The 24,495-nt window shown below is 34.7% G+C and overlaps 1 protein-coding gene across 1 annotated transcript in view; it reads right to left on the reverse strand.

Annotated features, from left to right (window-relative positions):
• Positions 1–24,495, reverse strand: part of PLXDC2 (plexin domain containing 2) — a gene marked incomplete at its 3' end in the record, with an annotated part of 202,662 nt that overhangs the window by 58,255 nt on the left and 119,912 nt on the right. The window contains exons 5-6 of the mRNA XM_008582507.1: positions 3,941–4,063; positions 1,046–1,164 (exon numbers count right to left, since the gene is read on the reverse strand). Coding sequence (XP_008580729.1) covers positions 1,046–1,164; positions 3,941–4,063 — 242 coding nt within the window. The remainder of the gene's footprint in view (positions 1–1,045; positions 1,165–3,940; positions 4,064–24,495) is intronic.

The following is a 24,495-nucleotide window of genomic DNA, read 5'->3' on the forward strand; positions in this document are numbered from 1 at the left end:
TTAACAGTTGGCTTTTAGTTGAAGTTTAACTACCCCTCACTTTATAGAATAGGGATTTCAGAAGATCTGACCAAAGTGAATCCCTTCTTTATTATCAACATCCCTTTTATAATCGGAGATTAATTTCCCAAGGAAAAAATAATCCCTCAATTGAAAAGAAGATACTAAATCTGTATTATTATAGATACCCATTAACCCATGGATTAATGATGCCCATTATTAATTCACACAGTCAGGATTTCTCTCATAGCTAATGACTGCCTAAAACATCATATCTGTAGTTCTTGAAATTTCATCCCTGTATTCTTTGTGTAACAGACCTTAATTACATTGTTGAAAGGGTTTAAAATCAAACACATTATTATTATAGTCTAAATATTCTGTAAATTTAAGGCTACAATTTAGTAAATTTTCATTCTTTACTTTGTCATTTGTTAAATGATACAAACCATAAGTTTAAATTCCCTGTTCTTTTTGTCGCTTAAGTCTTTAATCTTTCCTATCAAGTTTTAATAAGCATTAATGAAAGGGATTATAGGCTCAGCTGTCCTGGAACTCTTTCAGTATTGGGTTACTGAGCTACACAAGTTTCATGTCTACTAATGTTATTGGAATTAGAAACTCCAAAAATGTCACAGAAATTGACAAGGCAAAAACACACAAACAAAAACATTTAAATGTTCAGATTTAAATGAGAAATCCCTCCAAATTGGAAACATTTTTTTCTTATAGACAGTTCACTAGAATACCACTAAAATATAACAACTCAATAATTTTATGAAATTTATGGGTCATAATACCAATGATATCAGAATACAAAATAAAACCCCCAAATTAGTAATAAATTAATAATAATAATGATTAAATAATAATCAGTGCACAGAGATTAAAACAAAAAAAAAACGTTTTTTATTAAGCAAAAAAAACCCCAGAGGCAAGAGACTGATTTGAAATTCATGATGTAAAATGTGCCTCTCTTGACACGCAGAGGAAAGGGTAGTAGTCAAGGCCAAGGCAGAGGGAAATTAACCAACATATCACTTACTTCTTTGTATCCGAAGATAATGCGTCCATCCATAAGGAGGGTTGCCTGGAATGTGAAGCTTCCCAGGTTGTAATTATCCTGGAGATGTACGTGGTCCCACTGCACAACAAGTGCTGTGCCTGTGTAACCCATTGAAAAAAGATGAAACACAATGAGAACAAACTAGTTAATTCTGGTGAGAGCCTTCAACTAAACATGGATCTGGCCTTCAAATCTAGTAGTTGTGCTATTCCCCTTTTATGTGGTTAGTTGGAATTCTGTTACTGAAATAGAATTTGGGATGTTTTTGAAAGAATTGAGTATTCTCTAAATATTTGGTAAAATCTAACCTAATGCTGAAGTTAATATTCAGCCAACTCAGTGCAGGGAATTTTGCCTTAGGAATTTTGCTAATATTCATGGGTACTATCTGCTTAAATTTCTGTGAGCCACTTTCAAAATGCAGCCCAAGTGGATTGAATGAACTTCAGATACACTTGACACATGCTGAGGGAGAAAGGAACACATTCAGAGAAGCTAGAACCACTTACAAAAGACCTGAAAATGTCTTTCCATGCTTAGAAGTTTATCTTTCACACTGGAAAAGTTCCTTTAACACTAATGGAAATTTTCTTCTTTGATTCACAATGCCTGAATTTCTACCTTTGTTGTGCAGCTTAAAGGGCCCAGGGCTAAGATTTCTGAAACACCCTTAAAATAGGTAAAACAACAACAACAACAACAACAACAACAACAACAACAACAACAACAAAAAAAAACCATTAATTCTTGAGTGTTAATACTTTTACAATTCTCAGAATTAGAAACTCAACTTACATATTCAAATTTTTAAATTTATTCATTCACAAATAATTATTAAGGACACATTCCTTATTAAGTACTTGTGTAAGGTACTGGAGATAAAAATGGTTCCTTATAAATAGTCACAGTCCTTGTTTTCAAAGAATTTAGAATTTAGTTGGAGTGATACTTATTAATTTTTTTTTTTTTTTCCTTTTTATCTTTTTTCGTGACCGGCAACGGATCGCAACCCTCAGTGTCGCGCCCGTACCGGACTGGGACCGGCCATGGGATCGGAACCCTCGGTGTTGCTCCCGCCCCTCGCTCAGCCAGTGAGCGGCCAGTCTGTATGTGGGATCTGAACCCTCAGCAGGAGCGCCACTGCACTTCCCACGTGGCGCACTATAGCAGTGCGCCACCGGGCTGGCCCAATACTTATTAATTTTTAAAATTCATTAAAATAAAAGTAAAATTCAAATATTAAGAGCTACCTAGGAACAGAACGTATGAGCGAGCATATGAGAGGGAGACTTATTTAACATGCTTTGTGATTTTGATGCTAATAATATAAAAACTTGGTCATTAAAATCCTTTGCTCATGAGTGAATGCACCTAACATCACCTAGTGAGTGACAGAGCTTAGAAAATAATCAGCTTTCATTAATTCATTTCTTATTTACTTAGGGTCAATTCTTAAGGTTATTCTGTATGGGAGATCATGGAATAAGCTTCAGACAACTAACTGGCTGTAGTTCTGCCTTGATTATACTTACAATCTACTTGTATGAGGAGTCTTCAAAAAGTTCATGGAAAAATTTATATTACCTTTTAATTTTATTTTTACACGAACTTTTTGAATTGCCCTCGTACATCCTTGGGCATTAACATCTCATGAGGTTGGAAAAAAAAGGGAAGGAGGATAGAATATAACAGTTCTTAAAATAATAGGGAGAAATAATTATTACAGCTAATATTAGAGTTACTTAATATAGAATCACACTTCAGTGCTATTCAAATTGTTTGAAATGTATTTCCCTAGGTACATATCTAACTATGTTTAGTTTCCTTCTTCCTTTGCTATTTTCACCCATAAAATGGCTTCATGACACTGGTCAGAAGATTGCTTTTAGCAAAATGATTATATTTCCCCAAAGCTACTGCCACCATCAAGTCTATTCTCCCTGCCAGTAAATTTCTTCCTTGATCATCAGAAATGACAGGAGTAGACCTAACTTTGTTCACACCAAACACTTCCATTATTTTTAGAGATAAATTTGTCATTTGAACAAATAAATATTATTATTGTGTTATAAAAAGTACAGAAAATTCTATCTTTAATTATTTTTCCCAATGCAAACTCTTGGTTATCCATAATTTATTTACCAAAATTACAGCTTTAAATGAGATGTAGAGATAAAAAGTTACTTATGTCTCTAAGACCTTGAATTTCTTACTTGGATTTTAATAGCATTTACTGATATATTCTAGGTTTTCTCTGACATTCTATATGTCCCCAAAAGAAATGCAGGAATAGATTGCTGTCAGTATACTTGATGAAACTTAACAAGCTCTATTCATATTTTAAACTCAGGAAGACTTTATTTTAAGTGCATTTTAACTATCTACTACCTCATACTTTTAAAAAGGTATGTTCATTTTATGGATACATACAGTTCATACGTTTTAGGAATTTAATATCAATATTTATGCAACTGGCCTCTACTTGAGGATCAGAACTAACAAAATTATTCTTATTTAGATATTTTTCTATAGGAAGGACTTATTGCAGATAACATCAAATAAATGTGTTTGTTCTGTCTGTGGTGTTGTCTACAGCAACTCATTTATTATAGAGCATGATAAACAAAATAAATATGGTGTTAATAAATATTTATGAATAAGCTAATGAATGAATAAATGAGTGAAATTTGACCATGTGCTGTACTGCACATGTTAACGATTAACAGTACTTGTCATCTCAGAGCATTTATACTAAGCAGTTTACAAATCCAATCCACCAAATGAACAATCCTGTTTACAAAAATATTAATTCAAACATGATACTTGATGTTTAAAAATATGTATAAAGCCAAAAATAAGCTAGCCCATACATACCATTATCAAAATATCTGACTGTTGAATTTCTGGATACACTGGGATCGAAATTTGCCATTAAAGGTGCTATGTACTGTGTGGCTGTTAGCATTCGATGTACAACTTCTCCAGTGTATATAAAACCTATAATCAGAAAAATAGAAAATATGTTAATACAAAGAATTCCAGAGAAAATTATAATTAAAATACACCCAACTCAATTGCAGTCATATTTTGAAAATAAATATCATGGTAGCTAAAAAAAAAAAAAAGAAAGAAAGAAACAAAGGAACACAATTAAAATCTTAATGTCTGATTAATAATACATGGTCTGGATTAAGTAACAAATTCTCATATAATTTGATAGTACCTTGTAGACCGGTAAATCAGAAATCTATAATATACACAATTTAATTGTGGGAAAAGTGACTATTATCTGGAAGAGATGATTAGGCTGAAAACGCTAACATATTACTGTACGTAATTCAAATATTCAATTTGCTGTTATTAATCCCTTGTTATCTTAATACTATCCTAACATGGAAATCCTTTTCACAAATACATTCATTTTCATATTCATTTAATTTTTTTAAGCTGCAATCTCAGCATAGGACATTTTAGAGACCACACATGATGAAATGCAGAAAATGTTTTCATTTTTTTTTTAATTTGAAAGGGGGCTAAATACCCATAGCAAATCTTTCACATTTCTCAGATTGCTCAAGCCTTTATAATATTAGCACCCTATCAAGAAGATAGTCCGTATGTTTGCAGATAAGGTGGTAAAACATTGACAATGTACAAACGCCTCTTTATTTAGAGAGTTATCAATGCCAGACTATTCTAGTGGTTGGATAATGAGAGGGAATTTACTATGGAGGACTTGGGCTTTGAATTAACTTTCAATAGCTCCTATGGTACAACTCTAACCCACGTTCAATTATTCACACTAGGTTTATTTATTTTGTGGATTATCCATGACAAATTGTTAATCCTATGCTGGCTTCTTGCCTCCCAGGTCTTTAGCTGCCTGAAAGGAGAGTCAGCTCAAGGAATGCTAGCTAACTTTAGTATTAATCTAAGAGATACAAAATTAAGAATAAATATGCAAATGCACACACACACACACACACACACACTATTCTGAAATAAAATCCCAAGCAGATTATTTGCGGCAATGCAACTGTAATGTTTAGGCAATCATGAGTTAGATATCCAGGGCTACTATAGATCACTTTTCTACTTTCCCAGGAATTAATAAAATAAACAAAGCAAGATTTAAAGAAAAGACTCTTAAAAATTGTGTAGCATTTAAACTTCAAAAAGTATCAAACTTTGTTATCTCACTCTGCGGTCTGAATAAAGATTTCATTGACATATTGTGGCCTTAATAGTTTCAAATAACACTATTAAAAAATGGGCAAAAAACCTGAACAGACATTTCTCAAAAGAAGACATACAAATATCCAACAAGCACATGAAAAAATTCTCAAAATCACTTATCATCAGGAAAATGCAAATTAAAACCACAATGAGATATCACCTCACCCCAGTTAGAATGGCCATTATCAACAAGACAGAAAATAACAAATGCTGGTGAGGATGCGGAGAAAAGGGAACCCTCCTACATTGTTGATGGGAATGTAAATTGGTACACCATTGCAGAAAACAGTATGGAGGTCCCTCAGAGAACTAAAAGCAGATCTACTTTATGATCCAGCTATCCCGCTACTGGGTATATACACAAAGGAAATCAAATCAATATATCAATAGAACCCTGAGCTCCCATGTTCACTGCAACACTATTCATGATAGCCAAGAGATGTAATCAACCTAAATATCCATCAATGGATAAATAGATAAAAAAACTGTGGTGTATATACAACATGGAATACTATTCAGCTATAAAAAGAAAAGGTATTCTATCATTTGCAGCAATGTGGATGGAACTGGAAACCATCACGTTAAGTGGAGTAAGTCAGGCACAGAAAGACAAAAAAGTGGTTCTGCTAGAAGCAGTGAGTAGAATAATGGTTCTCAGAGGGAGGGAGGGGAGGGCAGTGGGAGGAAGAGAAGTAGGAGACTGACAGGTACAAAACTATGCTGTCTACCTTAAATGAATCATTGTGTAGGATATACACATATTGAAACAACACACTGTACCCCACAAATATGTACAAGTAAATGTTAAAATAAATAGCTAAACATATTACTAAAAAAAGTTTTAAAAGTATATTAAGCTTTGTTATCTTATTCTATGATATGAATAAAGATTTCATTGGCATATTGTGGTCTTAATTTTTTCAAATTCTAAATTGTGATTTCTAGGTAAATTACTGCAGAATTAAACTATGGTTATTTATTTTGAAATTGATTTCTCTCTCCCTGGCAATGTCTTCTTTCCTTTGACTACCTTTTAATTTTTCATAAAAAACATAATTGCACTCTTGCTATTCATCTTCAAAAATCTATTTTAACTAGCAAAAACTTCAATATGTATTTTTGTTGTTCTTTCTTGTTTCTCATTTGCCAAACAGTATCTTTCAAAATAAATTCCTGACATCTTAAGCTAAATGTTGCCCATTTGAAATTTTAAAATAGCTCATTTGTTAAAATATATTATGGTAATATAGTCATTACTTTATTATATTTCTCTCTAGATTTTCAGGGTCATAATCTGAATGTTCAAAGGCCAATATTGCATCCTTAAAATTATAAACATGAAGAGCAAAGTTTTTCAGGGTCTCTGATTTATTTTTTCTCCTATCCTCACCACCATGCATTTATAATTTAATCATTAAAATGGATACAAAATTCCTATAGATATGATCTTTTAAAGAAAATGTTTGAATTATACTCTGAAGGTGTTCTTTCAGAGAAAGTAGCTTCAAGTAGTTATTTCCCTACTCTATATTCTTCATGTACTCATAGAAGAAACTGCTTAACTTGGAGTACAAAGAACAGTAATTAAAGGCAAGAAGATAATTTTAAGTGAATGTGAAATCCATTCTCCAAAACAACTCTGTAAGAAAAGGAACAGTAATTTCTACAGATACAAATTTGCAAACTGCAGGACACTGACCACTGCAGTTCTTAATTCTTACTCTTGGTATATAAAATAAATAAGATATATACACTTCTCCCTGAATGTTTCTAAACTGATTTGGCAAGAAATTACTTTCCATTCTCTATAACCCATTTTTCAGATCATAGGAACCATTAAGGCTGCTTCCTTTCCCCAAGAAAGAGTATTCCACACCTCCAATTTCCCAAATTTCAAAGGCGAAGTTTCAAATTGTTCTCAAAGAATTAAGTAAAATTATAGAAAACTTTGATAAATGTAAAAGCTATAGTTATAGTTCTTGATTCTTGTATTATTGTAACATTAAAATAAATTATAGTTACTATTCCTATGAGCACTACAGTTGCTGCCACAATGAACAAGAAACAGCTACTACAATCATGGCTGTTTCTGCCACTACTATTACCACCACTATCATCGATGAATATGAAAAATAACCCTACAATGAAAAAGCCCCACTATTCTGAAAAATGAATTTAGTTTTGCTAACTCCAGAAATACTTGTCTGTTTTTCTTAGCCATAATAAAAACTAATTCGTATCACTATCTCAGGTTAGTCTTTAAATGACCAAGAAGTGAAAGACTTTACTGTAGCGATGGGTTCTACTTGGTTCTCCTTAAGTTGATAGATTTATTTATTTATTTATTTATTTTGTCTTTTTTGTCTTTTTTCCGTGTCCGGCAACGGATCGCAACCCTCAGTGTTGCCCCCGCACCGGACCGGGGACCGGCAACGGGATCGCAAGCCTCGGTGTTGCTCCCATGCCTTGCTCAGCCAGTGAGCGGGAGCCGGTCTGTATGTGGGATCCGAACCCTCGGACGGGAGCGCCGCCGCGCTTCCCAAGCGGCGCACTATCCAGTGTGCCACCAGGCCGGCCCTAAATTGATAGATTTAAAAAATATCATTTCAGCAGTGGTTAATAACTAAGTAGAGAAAAACCTTACAAGCTTGCTGAGAGCAGAGAAATGGGATTAGGTATTGATTAAGAACCAGCTATGCAAATTCATGCAACAAAGCTTCAAGTCATTCATAACTTCCAACACCCCATTTGCACATTTACCTCTTTTCTTTGGCTGTCCTGAGCATGTCCAATCATAGAGAAAAAATATTTCATTTTCTCAGTCCTTCACATTTTGGAGTAATTTAAGCATTATATTTTAATTATTGTCTTCAAACTTCCTTTGTAGCCTTTTGAAGAGCTAATCATAAGATGTCTCCTTTGCTCACTATGTGCTCCTAGTATAAATACCAGTCATCTGTCTAGTCATAAGATTTATGGAAAAGTGGTTATTATCCAAATAATTTGGGGCTGAGAACAATACCTTTATTTAAAAGAATCAAATAAAAAAAACTCTTATAGCTGGATAATAATTTCAGAAATGTTGCAGAATACAAAATCAGTTACCCCCAAATCAGGTGCATTTATATTCTCTAATAATGAGCTAACAGAAAGAGAATTTAAGAAAGTAAGCCCATTTACAACAGTCACCAAAAAAAAAAAAAAAAACCCTAGGAATCAATTTAACCAAGGATGTGAAAGATCTCTATAATGGTAACTACAAACTACTACTGAAAGAAATTAAAGAAGACACAAAAAGATGGAAAGACATACATTCCATGCTCTTGGTTTGGAAGAATTAACATTGCAAAAATGTCCATACTACCCAAAGCAATCTACAGATTCAATGCAATCTTCATCAAAATACCAATGACATTCTTCACAGAAATAGAAAAAAAATCCTAACATTCATATGGAACAACAAAAGACCCTGAATAGCCAAAGTAATCCTGAGCAAAATAAATAAAGCTGGAGGAATAACACTACCTGACTTAAAATTATACTACAAAGCTGCAGTAATGAAAACAGAATGGTACTTGCCATAAAAATAGATATTCAGACTAGTGCAACAGAATAGAGAACCCAGAAATCAACGCACAGACTTACAGCCAACTGATACTTCACCAAGGCAACAAGAACATACGTTGGGGAAAAGACTGCCTCTTCAATAAATGGTGTTGGGAAAATTGGATATCCATATGTAGAATGAAGCTAAACCTGCACCTCTCACCATATACCAGAATCAACTCAAAATGGATTAAAGACTTAAGTATAAGACCTGAAAGTGTAAAACTACTAAGGGAAAATATAGAGGAAACACTTCAGGAACTAAGCCTGGGCACAGACTTTATGAACAAGAGCCCAGAAGCACAAGCAACAAAAGAAAAAACAGACAAATGAGACTATATCAAACTAAAAAGCTTCTGCACAGCAAAGGAAACAATAGGAATTGTGAAATGACAACCTACAGAGTGGGAGAAAATATTTGCAAACTATACATCCAACAAGGGATTAATATCTAGAATACACAAGGAACTCAAGCAATTACACAGTAAAAAAACAAATAACCCAATTAAAAAATGGGCAAAGGAGCTGAATAGATTTTTTCTTAAGGAAGACATACAAATGGCCAACAGACACTTAAAAAAATGCTCAATGACACTAATCATCAGGGAAATGAAAATTAAAGCCACACTGAGATATCATCTCACCCTAGTTAGACTGGCTATAATCAAAAAGACAGAGAATAACAAATGCAGGCAAGGATGTAGAGTGAAGGGAATGCGCCTACACTCCTAGTGGGACTGTAAATTAGTACAACCACTATGGAAATCAGTATGGAGGTTTCTCAAACAACTGCAGATAGTTCTTCTATAAGGTCCAGCAATCTCACTTCTAGGTATATACCCAAAGGAATGGAAATCATCATGTTGGAATGATACCTGCACTTCCATGTTCATTGCAGCTCTATTTACAATAGTCTAGATATAGAGCCAACCTAAATGTCCATCGATGGATGACTGAATCAGGAAAATATAGTGTATATGTACCATGGAATACTACTTTGTCATAAAAAAAGAATGAAATTCTCCCATTTGTAGCAACATGGATGAGCTTGGAGAAACTTATGTTGAGTGAAGTAAGCCTGGAACAGAGGGAAAAATACCGCCTGTGTTCACTCATAAGTGGGAGCTAAGAGAGAAAGAAGGAAGGAAAGAAAGGCCACAGTGGTGTGTTTGTCTTGCAGAGGGAGATAGCATACCCAGGATTGCAGAGTGGGGTGGGGGAGTGGGTAGGGGGAGGGAGGTCAGGGATTAAGTGGGTGGGGGACATAGGGAATAATCAAAATTCGTGGTAATGAACATGCTGATAGTATTGATTTGGCCATCATATCTTGGGCACAAGTGGTGATGGTCAGCTTTGTAACCCATGAATATGCATAACCAATAAAATAAAAAGAAAAAGAACCAAATAAAAGAAGGAAGCACACTTTGTTTTTGAATCACAAATAATAGCTAACACATTGCCCTTCCCTTTTGCCTTCACTATTAGTAAACCTAGAGTCAAGTTTTGAGCTCAATTTTAATCAAAAGCTTTGCTCTTGCACCTTGAAAGATCTCCTGGGGCTGCTTTCTGTGCATGGTTTCTTGACACTTAAATAATCTGGTTTTAAATTTATAAACCTCATCAAGTCATTTGGGGATTCTATCATTGTATGTCCTGTCATTAGTAAATCCCACTTAATTATTATATATTTATTAGCTACAATTATATATTTACTAACTAGAAATATTATTGCGAGAATAGTAAAATTAACCAGTAGCTACATAGGCATTTACTAATCACATAATTTTCATGTATCCTCTTCACTGCATCCTTACAATAAGTTTGAAAAGAATAATAGTGCTACTATTATTATTTACATTAATTAAATAAAGTATTTAATAACGCTGGATAATTTGCCCAGAGTCATATGGCTTAAAGAGGTATTATGATTCCAAATTTTATGGGCTCTTCACAATATATTTTAGGATTCATTATGTGTCCAGCTTTTTGTCAGGTACTGTGGAAGACAGAAAGGTAAGTGGTATTCCTTTTACTTCTCTTGAGGTCATTTCTAAGACAATCATCCTGCAGGAATAAACTATATACAGTCAGTTCTCCACATTTGTGGGTTCTACAGCCATAGATTCAGCCAACCATGTACAGAAAATATTAAAATCAAAACAAGACAAAACAAACAAAAAAGACTGTGTCTGTACTGAACATGTGCAGGCTTTTTTTTCCTTGTCCTTATTCCCTAAACAATACAGTATAACAACTATTTACATAGCATTTTCTTTGTATTAGGTATTATAAGTAATCTAGAGATGATTTAAAGTATACAAGAGGATGTGTGTTGGTTATATGCAAATACTATGCCATTCATATCAGCGACTTGAGCATCCTCAGATTTTGGTTTCTTCAGGGCATCCTGGAACCAATCCCCTGCAGATACACAAGGACAACAGTACTCTTTCTTCCTCAATGGATTTTATACTTAAACAAGAAAGAAAAGACCTGTTCTATCTGTGAAAATTCCAGCACCTGTACCTTAAGCAGAGTTGTAGTCACCTCAAATCCTGCTACTTTTATTGTATTGTCCATGCCTCTGTTCCTTTAATTGGAAGATTTTATATATAGGTTTAAATTATATTCCTCTAGGGCAATCTAGCAAACAAGACTTAAATTGGTATGGAAATGACAAACAATTAGATAATTTATTTTATTTTAGAATCAAATTATTTCTTAGTAGTGTGGTTAAGTTAAACTCTCTGTACCTTAGTTCCTTAATCTGTTAAATGGGGGTGCAATGGTGTCAATATCTGTGGCTGTGATGGCTGAAAGAACTGATACATGAAAGGCACTAAAAAAGTGTTTAAAACAAAAATTTGCAGAAAATAAACCAATCACTTAAATTTCCTCTAATATTTACCCTTTGCAGCCTTTTCTGTCTAATGTATACTAGGTAGATTGTGGACTTACACTAGGATGTTTTTATGACTTTAAAATTGTTCTTCAGACCTAAATGTATGATAACATGTTTATTCGTATTCTTCCTGTTTAGATTAAGGTGCACCATTGAACCTACCCACAAAGCAATAAGTAATAAAAAAGCATTAATGTTCAAAGTTCTTAGTTTGACATATCTTTCCTTACACTCTGATGGAATAAGCACCCTGTAAAAACATTAACCTCATATTGGTTGCAAATGGTTGTTTCCTTTAATTGGAAGTGTCACAGTAAAAAAGGAAGCATTAAAAGGCTATAATTGCCTGTGAGATATTCTGTAAAGCTTTAATGTGAAAGGGGATACATAAAATATTCTACTTTATCACCTTCCAGTTGATATTTAGACCCCAAAGGAAAGGTTGAAGCCAATGGGTATGCCTGTAGGGCACTGTGCATTTGTAGTTAAATGTTGCCTTTATGATACAAATGACGGTGATATTTGTCATCTTTGTTACCTTTGTTATGACAAGTGTCATAAACATGTTATAATCTCTATACATTAATCAAATAGATCTGAAATTTATAGTCATTTATCCATAAGGATTTAAAAAACCGGTTCCCCATCCTGACCCCTCGTTAACCTCATATATGATACAGTCCACTTCTATCTACATAGAACTGCTTTATTTAACTGGATGTTTGTGGTTATTATTTTGTCAGTTGCTCAGTGTTGGTTGTGAACAACTTGCTTAAAGGAAACAAATGAAGTCTGAGCACGATTCAAACTTAGGTTTTGAACAAACTCCATTTTAAAAGTTATAATACATTTTCACATGCTATAAACTATTCCTTTTAAGGCAAATACTTGTTAACAGTTCAGTCAATCTTTTAAACAAAACCATATGTAGCAGCAAATGCAACTTAAAAATTAAAAGTTGTGGTAAGTTATCTGGTAACATAACTGTCTGCCAGCTGCAACTGTACAATGACAGGTTTCATGTAACAGACTTCCTCTGGACAAAACTGTTGTGAGTAGACCATACGCAGTTCACTGTGAGGATATTGGTTTGTATGTACAAACCAGACAGTTATACGGAGCATTCTGAAATTTATGTCAGTTTACTAACCACTGCTTCCTAGGAAGAAACCTTTAATGTCAAACACCAAATATTTTCCCTTTATATTTCCAACAAGCTATCAAGGTAAAATATATCAGCTATATTTTATATATTTAATTAAAAATATATATATTAAAATATATCATATATCAGACTCCTTCATTCTATTGGCTTAAGGCACCACTGGGTATTATAAACCACAATGAAGTCATTCCCTACGGAAAAAAATATAACAAGTGACAACTTGTTTATCAGCTGCAAATTACGTTCATGAAATTACCAGTGTAAAAGTTTATGTCGACCATATCAAGTGTCTTTTCCCAACCCCAGAAAGAAAGAGCAGGAGCTTGGAGATAAGGAGAGGAAGGTATACAACAAAACAAAACAAAACAAAGCAAAAAACAAAACCTTCTTCCTCCATTTTCATTTTCAACTAGTAACACAATTGTTGATTTCAGTTCTCACCTTCTCCATCTTGTTTCTCAAATAAATCAATGTGATTTGTCCTTAGAAAATTCATGGTAAATCTTAGTGGTCACTATCAGCAGCTCCCCTACCCAACCCCTCAAATACTTTCAATTTCCAGGTATGGGTTCATTCATTCGCAGCCTGTGTTAATGGCACCCCCTAGAGTTGTGTAGTGCACAAAATACATGACTTTTCATGGAGACACTGAACTGGTCCTTTTTACTTTGAAAATCAAGTTCATTTCCTCTCTTCATACACATCCAAGTAATATTTCAAAAACCTTAATCCTACAAAATGAGGGATATCATCAAGGCTGCAGACTAGAAGTTTCCAATGCTTATCTACTCTCAGAAATATCAATTTGAACAACCATACACTGACAAAAATACCTTCACAAGAGCTAAGAAATCCAGGTAAGAGACCACAGCACCTGGGTAGGGCACAGAAATAAGAAAGACACATTTAAGAAGGTAGAAAAGGCAGGTTTGTATTATCCATGTCACTCCTTCTATAAGCCTGTGCAACCTTGTGTGGAGAGAGAGAGACTCTCTGCGTGGGGGAAGGAGAGTAAAGTGAGCAGCTAGCGTCACTGTAGACACCATCATCAGGTGTCTACACCAGGGTAAGGATGATCCCTGTAGACCCAAGCTTCAGGCCAATCCATGTGACCCCAGACTAAAGGCCCACCCACTTAGGCCAGCACCTTCAGCCTCAGGCTCCAGGCCAGCCCCTATAATTCCAAGACTCAAACTGGCCTCCATGTTCTCAGGCTTCAGGCTAGTCCCTGTGGACCCATTTGTTAGGTTCACCCCAATGGGCTCTGGTGCCAGGCTGACCCCACAGACCCAGGATCCAAGCTGATATTCATGGACCCAGGCTCCATGCCTGTCCCTGTAGACCCAGGCCAGGACCACACAGTGAACCCAAGCTCCATGACTGCATCTGCAGGCCCAGGTACCAGGCTGGCCATTATGGACTCAAGCACTGGGCACACACACCTGCTGAATCAGTCAGCCAGCCCAAGGACTCCAGCAACAAGCCCACCCACAGACTCCACTAGTCATCTGTCCAGAATTTCTGAATGGTGAAGGTCATTCCGTGCCAAAGTCAGTCTGAAAAAACTGGAAGAAGTACTTACTTCTTCAAATGTACAGACACCAATGAAGGGCAGTAAAGTTGCAAATAATCTGGAAAATACGACAGTGCAAAAGTAACCAAATAAAGCATAACAGACCCCAAAGAATTGGAATCTACAGACTAACAAAGAATTCAAAATAACCAAATTCAAACTAACAATAATCTATAACTAGCTGATATCAGAAAATCAAAGTATGAATAAAATGAGAAGTTGAACAAAGACAAAGAAGACATAAAAAAGAACCAAACAGAAATGATGGAGCTGAAGAACATATTACTGAAATGAAAAATTTCATATAGAGCTTCAACCACTGACCTGATCAAGTAGTGGAGAGAAAATAGCAAACATGAAGACACATCATTTGAAATTACCCAGTCAGAGGAACAAAAATTAAAAATGATGAGAAACAGTAAAGGAAACCTACAGGGTGTATGGGACACCATCAAGCAGACCAATCTTATGTGACTCTCAAAAGGAGCTAAGACTGAGAAGGAGATAGAAAGCTTATTTAAAGAAATAATGTCAGGAAATGTCCCAAGTCTGAAGATGAAAATGAACATTCAGTTCCATGAAGCCCAAAGAACTCCAAACATTTTAACATAAAGATATCATCACCAAGACACATTATTATCAAATTCTCAAAAGTCAAAGACAGAGGATTTTGAGAGCAGCAAGAGAAAAGCTACTCATCACATACAAATGAACATCAGTAAGGCTATCAGCAGATTTCTCATCAGAAACCTGGCAGGGCAGGAGCGAGTAGGATGATATATTCAAAGTGCTGAAAGAAAAACACTGCCAATCAGGAATACTGTACATATGCCATATATATTTATACATAAACACACATACATATATATTTAATAGTATTTGTATAGTGTATATATATATGTATACACTATACAAATACTATTAAATATATAGTGCACACACACACACACACAAATTCTGTCATTTGTGACTGTGTGAATGAATCTGGAGGAAATTATGCTAAGTGAAATATGCCAGGCACAGAGACTCACATACTGCATGTTCTCATTTTTATGTGTAATCTAAAAAAAAATGAACTCACAGAAGCAGAATATAGAATAGTGGTTGCCATAGGCTGGGGGTGAGGGAAATGAGGAGATGTTGATCAAAGGGCATAGTTTATGCACGTGGGATAAACAAGTTCTGCAGATCTAATAAACATCATGAAGGACTACTGCTAATAATACTGTAGTGTGTACTTGACATTTACTAACAGAGTTGACCTTAAATGTTCTCACCAAAAAAAAAAAAAAGGTAACTATGTGAGTCTATGTGAGGTTACAGATATATTAATTAGGTTGACAGTGGTAATCATTTCATAATGTACATGTATATCAAAACACCACATCATACATCTTAGATATGTACAATGTTTTTATACCTCAATAAAACTGGAAAAACAAAGTCATCACCTCAAGAAGAAAAAAAAAAAAAAAAGAGAGAGAGCATCACTTCTACACGGGTGACAAGGAAAAGGTTGCTTTGAATTATTTACACTCCCAGACTAATGATACAGAGATCCTGTTCTCAAATGCTGGACTCACAGGTTGCAGTCAAGTTATAGCTGGGAGTTGGACCCCAGTACCTGCTTGGCTTTGGAGTGTGCTGTCCTGTGTTTGCAAAGCCACTATCTTGAATCCACCTAGCCCCTTTGACCCTGCTCCCTGTGAGCAGCCCTTTTGGAAGACAACCACTTGGCTTGCCGAGCTGTATCAGCTCCCCTTGCAATGTCTGCCTAGAACAGCTCTATTTTATCAGCTGGGCTTCTATCCCAGCTCTGCCATGCTCACGCACTGTTCTACCTTCCATCCATCCCCAGTGCCTGCCACCTCCCACAAGGAGCAAAGAACTGTCTCTTCCTCTTCTTCAGATTTAAAACCTATCACTTGAAATCTATTTTTAAAGTGTCCAGAAACAGCCTTTGAAGGAAGATGCCCAAATCTAAAGAGGCGCTGCCTTCAGGTAGGAGCCTTTTTTGCTACATCATTAAACCTTACTGTATTTATTGAATATTCTGTAGAACTACATGCCTTACTTTAAAAATCAGGTAAATTTAAAGTAAAAATATTACATAGCAGAAGAATATCCCTTTCAAATTCTTGCCCAGAATTGTAGTCTGTCTAGCCTCTAGTTTACAAAACAAATTTTATTCTGCACAGTTGAAATAACTATGCTTTCCCAGCTCCATTTTTCCTGAAATATTTTTTGTTTTCCATGATTGTTTAGACATTCCAAGGAGAAATAGAGACTTGTCTCTAAATTTTACCAGATTCTAACGGTCAGGTCATGAAATATCCCCAATGTGCTAACGATCTCTTTATTTTCCTTCTCTTTTCAGTGCAAGAGAAATACCATTCATCAAGACAGGAAAGAAGCTAAAAGAGAGTAGAAGAGTGTTGTTTTTTGAAGACAGTCACCTGCTTTGTGCCACCAGTCCCAAATCAAGGGCATGTTCCTTCCTTTTTTCTCCTCAAATAACCAAAGTATCCCAAGTGTTTCCTCAGATGATTTGGATTTCAATTGCCTTAGCACTTACCTTATAGATACTAGCTAGTATCATATAAATTCCATGAAAAATATATGTGTGTGTGTATACACTCTGTTATATACACTGTATACATACTGTTAAATATATATGTATGTGTGTTTATGTATAACTATATATGGCATAGGTATAACAGTTTGTATGTATACGTACATATGTGTGCATATGTGTATGGGTGTGTATACATATATATATATATGCACATGTGTGACATGCATTTCTCTCCATAAGTAGGCAAAGTGTAGTGAAAACATCCAGATTTGAGTTCTTCTGTATCTCTTGCAGGCTATGTGACCTCATGTCATCACTTACTTTGAGTTGCAGTTCCTTCTATAATTAGACAAAAATGAACCCCTTTTAGACAACCCCGCTGTGTGCATTGATCAGAAAAAAAGACAATACAAATGCAGCTGCAATTCTACCATTCAAGACAAATACATCTAGCATCTGCACTGTTCCCTGATGTCCTTTTAAGATCAGAGCCCTATAGAGGCTCTCTCTGCAGCCAAATTGATTCCTCTGTTCGTCTGCTCTTAATCTTCACAGTCCTATGGTCAGGCTCAAACCTCTGTGATATTTTTAACCTTCTGGAGATGTGTGCCCTTTTATAATCTCAGAGTTGTGATCATGACTACGTCTTCTCACATGTTTTAGTAGTCTGGTCCCTTGGGGTGATGGTATACAATCTCTCTATTCAGCCCTTCATTCAAGACAACAAACAGGTGGGCATTTTCTACAGTCTTCTATCACTTGTACATCATCAGCAGTTGTGTTTGCTTGGCTCCAACCAAGCTCCAAAGGGTTCATTTCTATGTTCCATAATTGCTTCCTTTGATTTTTGGAAGATGAGATTATTAGTAAGTTAAATCAAGACATATATAACATTCTTTTAGATTCCTACTGAAAGGTGGTAATACCACTCCCATAACACCCCCAATGCCAGTGGATATTATGAAATATGTGTATGGGGGGAGAGGTTGATTGTCACAGTGTCTGGTAGGCACTACTGGAATCCAGTTAGTGGAGGCAGCTGTTAAATGTTCTGTATTCCTGCACAGTGAAGAACTGTCCTATCCAAGTGCCAACTGCAATAGTTACTAACAGTTTCCTGTTTCAGTAGCAGCCCGCCTTTATACCACCCTCTTATATGAGGGTACTTCAAAAAGTTCATGAAAAAATAGAATTAAAAAAATAGTATGAATTCTTCCACGAACTTTTTGAAGGCTCCTCGTATTTCTCTAAACCCAACCTCATTACTTAAAAGCACGTGTTGGGGAAAGGATGGTGTCTTCAATAAATGGTGCTGGGATAGCCACATGCAGAACAATGAAACTAGATTTCTATCTTACCACTTACAAAAATCAGCTCAAAACTGAGTAAAGACTTAAATGTAAGGACTGAAACTATAAAACTACTAGAAGAAAATAAGGGAATGCTTTATGACGGTCAGGGAAGGGATTTTTTGAATAAGACCTCAAAAGCACAAGCAATAAAAGCAAAAATAGACAAATAAAATTACACCAAACTAAAAAGCTTGAGCACAGAAAAGCACACAATCAACAGGGTAAAAAGGTAACCTACAGAATGGGAGAAAATATTTGCAAACTATGCACCTAACAAGAGGTTTATATTCGGAATATATAAAAAACAACTCAATAGCAAAATAATAATAATAATAACAAAACTCCAAATATCCTGATTAAAAAATGGGGAAAAGATCTAAATCCACATTTTTCAAAAGAAGACATACAAAATGTAAACAGGTATATAAAAAATGTTCAACATTGCTAACATTCATCAGTGAAATGCAAGTCAAAACCACAGTGAGATATTATCTCACTGCAGTAGACTGGCTATTGTAAAGAAGACAAAAAAGTAACAAATGCTGGCAAGGATGTGGAGAAAGGATAACTCTTATACAGTGTTGATGGGGATGTAAATTAGTAGAGCCACTACAGAAAACAGTATGGTGGTTTCTCAAAAAATTAAACATGGAACTCCCATATGATCCAGGAATCCCACTACTGAGTATATATCCAAAGGAAAGGAAATCAGTATGTGTAATAGATACTTGCACACCCATGTTCATTGCAACACTATTCACAGTAGCCAAGATATGGAGTCAACCTACGTGTCCCTCAGCAGATGAATAGGTAAAGAAAATGTGGTATATTTACACATGGAATACAATTCAGCCATAAAAAAGAATGAAATCCTGTCATTTGCAGCAACATGGATGAAACATGAGGTCATTATGTTAAGTAAAATAAGCCAGGCACAGAAAGACACATACTGCATGATCTCACTCATATGTGGGATCTAAAAAAGTTGACCTTATGGAAATAGAGAGTAGAAATAGTGGGTACCAGAAGCTGAGAAGGATTTGGTGGAGGGGATGATGGGGAGAGGTCCATCAATGTACACAAAGTTATAGAAAACAGGAGGAATAAGTTACAGTGTTCCATGACACAGTGGGGTGACTAGAGTTAACAATAATGTATATTTCAAAATATCAAGAGAGGATTTTGACCATTACCATCTCAAAGAAATGATAAATATCTGAGATAATGGATATGCCAATCACTCTACTTTGATTATTATACATTGTATACATGTAATGACACATCATACTGTACCCTATAAATGTGTACAATCATTATGTGTCAGTTAAAAATAAATGAATACGTTTAATTAAAAAAAAAAAAGAAATGCATCACTATTTCCCTTCAACTTACCACAATGTCTCTTATACATTCACTACTGGGTTGTTTTCTCTGTCTCCAAATATTCTCCAGGGTGCTTCTACCGTCAAGTCATAGTTTTCTCTGAAGTACATTGTTTATTGACACACACTCCTGTATCAACTCTCCCAGAAGATTCATTTACAGATAATATTTAATTGTCAAAGAGTATCCATTGGAAAAGTTATATGGAAGAGGAATTTGTCTTTGGGATAAAAAAAGATGTGGACATAAATTCTGGCCCTGACATTTAATAATTACATTGTTATGAATAAATTATTTAAATGCCCTGATATTTGGGTTTTTTTTTGTTTTTTGTTTTTTTTAGCTTCAAAATGGGAGTAATAGTAGCATCCTAACAGAAGTGTTGTGAGGATTATCGAAGCTAAATAATTTAGAAAACCTAATAGAGTCCTATCCCTGGAATATGGTAGTTTTTTAACAAATGTTATAGTTTCTCTCTGCTTTGCCTTCCTCTCCTATCTAAAGTTGATGTAATTTTCTTAAAATCACTCAGTATCCTAAATGTCAACTGACCATGACCCTATTTCTTTAGGAGTTTCCTGGGTCTGGCTTGGGATTAGAGAAGACCTACACCATGGATATAGAAAAATAAATCTCTTTTGTCCACCACAGTTTATATCTACACTCCGGGAATGTCCTATCGGTCCCTTGATTCTGGCCAGAGTAAGGCATTTAGAAGTAGGTATGCTCCTAGAGATGACAACTTTGGGTGCTTTACTAATTCTTAACCTGCCCTCTTCTGCCCCTGCCACGCACTTACTCCTCTCACCCTGGCTGTGAGCCATGAGACACAGTGGTCAGTGAGAGAGAAAAAATATCCATAACAAAAGAGCATCGACCAGATGTAAGTCTATATTAAAATGTGCACTTTGTACTTCCAATATGCCCTACAATTTGAACACATACAACTTTAGATGGTGAAAGAAAAACTCACTTTGAGAAAAGAAAGGAACCTACACCTCATTTGGTTTTGTTTTTTAAAAGTGCTGTGCGTGCGTGCACGTATGTACACAGTCTGTGACTTACAATGGTTCGACTATACAATGGTATGAAAACCATAGGCTCTCAGTAGAAACTTAACTTCAGGTACCTGTGCAACCGTTCTGTTTTTCACTTTCAGTATAGGATTCAATAAATTACATGAATATTCAACACTTTATTATAAAATAAGATTTGTGTTAGATGACTTTGCCCAAATGTAGGCTAATGTAAGTGTCTGAGCACTGTTAAGGAAGGCTAGGCTAAGCTATGATGTTCAGTAGTTTAGGTGTATTAAATGCTTTTTCGTTTTAACAATATTTTCAATTTACAATGGGTTTATTGGGACTAAAAAAAAAAATCTGAAACACAATAAGATCCAGGAGCTTACTTCCTCTAAAAGCATTTCAGCAATGTTTTTCTTAATTTTGCTGACACAGATGTACAGACTTGTCAATATCTTGGTTAATACCACCTAGACTGAGCTTTTTAAAAATGCATTTATTTTTCAGGTATAATGTATTCTTCTTAAAATTCAACTCTGTTTTAGGAAGCACTGTAATCACTGAGAGCAGTGAGAGACTGAAGAAACCCTAAGCCCTTCTTTCCACATCCACGCCTCTTGTTTCTCTCCCTCCTCCTTTCCCCACTCTAAATGAAAAAAAAAAAAAAAACTTAATAAACAAACTCAAATGAAGTTTATTCAGAGTCATCTCTTCCTTGTGTTGACTCAGGGGAAGGTTTATTAGAATATACATTCTTCCAGCACGGTTACTAGATAGTATTGCTTGTATTCATTTGGAATATGGTCATTGAGGTGGAAAAGAGTAGAATTTGGTTACAGTTACCATTTTTCTCACAAATTAGATCCTATTTCATATGTTAGAGATTCTAATTCTAATAATGCTACCATGAAAATAATTGATAGACTATATTTATTTTTATCAATACTGACAAAACATTTTCCCTTGAACTTGGGAGTCATTGCAAGGAATATTTAGATTCTAAAAATCTTAAATACATATTCATACACTTCAAAATATTTTGTCAGGTTCAATAAATTTCTATTTGTTTATATATGTGACTGTGTGTGTTTTAATAATTTTTAAAAAATGAATCTTAAAGAGGTAAAGGTCATAATATATGCACAGAATTTGTGCTTATGCATACACGCCTGAGTAGGCAGTAAGCACCTGTGTGTCAGTTTACCCACCGGACTAAAAGATATATATCATAAATCACAATCATATGACCTTTACAATGTGCTATTTCCCTCCTACTGTGAGCTTACCACAATCATGAATTTTTGCTCACCATTTCCTTCCTTTTCTTTATAATTTGATACTATGTGTTTGAGTACTTAATGATGATTAGCTTTGCATATGTTTAGACTTTCAAACTGAATCATACTATAAGCATTCTTCCGAAATTTTTTATTTTTGTTCAAACCTACATTTTCAGGTGAATCATCTCTGTCCTGCACGTAGCTGTATTTCATACATTTTTCACTGCCGTTTCATAGTCCATTCTATGAATATACCACAATCAATTTATCCATTAGAATCTTAATGACATTTGTATTGTCTCAGAGTAGTTTTTGTTTGTTTGTTTTGCTATAACAAATGGTTCTACCATGAAAAATTTTTGCATATGCCCTGGTGTGTATGTACAGGCATTTTCTAAAGTATAAACCTAGAAGTTGTATGTTTAGGTCACAAGACATGCACACATACAACTTTACCAGATAATGCTAAACTGTTTGCTTTTATAACCAGTTATATACATGTCTACCATCACTATGCACATATTCTTATTGTTTTGTATCCCCATGAAAATTTGAAAGTGTCAGACATTTAATTTTTGCCAGTCTGGTAGTTGTGAGTTTATATATCTCACATGCCATATATTTACATTTCTCTGAGGTTGAGTAATAATAAAATTGATTTTTTTTTTCAGAAACTCATTTGCCATTGGAGTTTTCATTTCTATGAAGTGACTGAAAAAGTCTTAGCCTTTTTCTTATTAATTTCTACGTATTGTTTTTTACCTTTTTTAAAAAAAATTCTGGGTACTATTCCTTTGTCACATATGGTTTGTGCTTTTCCTGCATTCTTAAAATGCTTCCCTACTCTGATGTTATAAATACATTCTTCTAAATTTTTCTGTAAAAGATTTATAAATTTACCTGTCACGTTTAAGTTTTTCTTTCACTTGAAATTATTTTTGCAGGTTTATGATATATTAATCACTTTGATGCTTTTTTTTGTATAAGGACAGCAACTATCACAGATTCATTTTTTGGAAATTCCATCCTGTTTTCACTGACCTGCAATACACATGTCTAATTTTCATAGATATATGATATTCTCTTAGTAGTCTCCATTCTGATTGACTGTTCAGTTTTTTTATCCCTGTATGGATGCTACAATGTTTTACGACCGTGTCTTCGCATGTGGTGAATCAAGAGTCTACCAACTATCTGTCTTTTCCTTTAAGAATATGTGAGGATTGCCAGCCCTTAGCTATCCTATATAAACTTGTCAAGATGCATGTGAGCGTGCCCGCGTGCGCGCGCGTGCACACACACACACACACACACACACACACAAATAGAATAATCATGTTATGTTTTGACCAAAATTACATTGAAATTATATGTCAGTTTGGGAGGAACTCATTTTTAAAGAAATTTTGAATCTCCCAACCCATGAATGTGGTAATTACTTTTATTTAGGTACTCTTAGAAATCTTTCAACAATTTTTCAATGAATTTTCTCCAAATTGTTCTACACACCAGTTTTAGAATTATTCTGATTTACTTAGTCTTTTTTGAGGCTATTTTTATTAAATTTTTTTTCTAATCTTTTGTGGTGGCATTCAAAAACACAATCAATTTTTATATTGATTTTATATTCTGCAGTCCTGCTGAACTAATTCTAATAACTTCTCTGTCCATTTTTAGAGAGTTTAGTATGTTGACAGTTCATCTGAACATGAGAATATATTTTTTTCTTTCCAATCTTTGTATCTTTTTTTCTTTTTTATTGGTTATAGATTGTGTATGATGTAGAAACAACGAACTCTTTCAAAATAGATACCTTTCAAAATAGATAGTAATACACTAAAATTTGTAGAATTCAAAAGAAAATACAATTCAGATATCCAACTAAAACAACTATTACAAAAATTTTTTATGACTGAATAAAATATTTTGTGAACATTAAGAAGGAATATCCTTGCTTATGAATAACAATTCTGATTATTTCTCCTATTTCTTCTTATTCCCAGGGAACTCATACACACATTAGAGAGAAATAAATAAATTTCTCTCAAGCCACCTATCTGTAGGTATCCACACACCTAACTTCTCTTGCTACTTTAGTAGAGATGGTATTTTTCCATTTCCTTCTCAACATTTTACTTCAATTAAACCTTAACATCTGATTATTCAACCAAACTAAAATAGTAGGAAGTGTTCTTCACAAAAATTCCTCATTTACTTCTCAATTTACTGTGACTTTGACCAGAACGACACTTACTGAAAACAGGCAGAAATGGGTATGTAGCAAATAAAGGCAGGCAACAGGAACACAATTCTGGGATAACCAGAGAGAATGAAT

Source organism: Galeopterus variegatus, unplaced genomic scaffold (genome assembly GCF_000696425.1).
Source record: "Galeopterus variegatus unplaced genomic scaffold, G_variegatus-3.0.2 Scaffold2652, whole genome shotgun sequence".
Classification (NCBI taxonomy): Eukaryota; Metazoa; Chordata; class Mammalia; order Dermoptera; family Cynocephalidae; genus Galeopterus; species Galeopterus variegatus.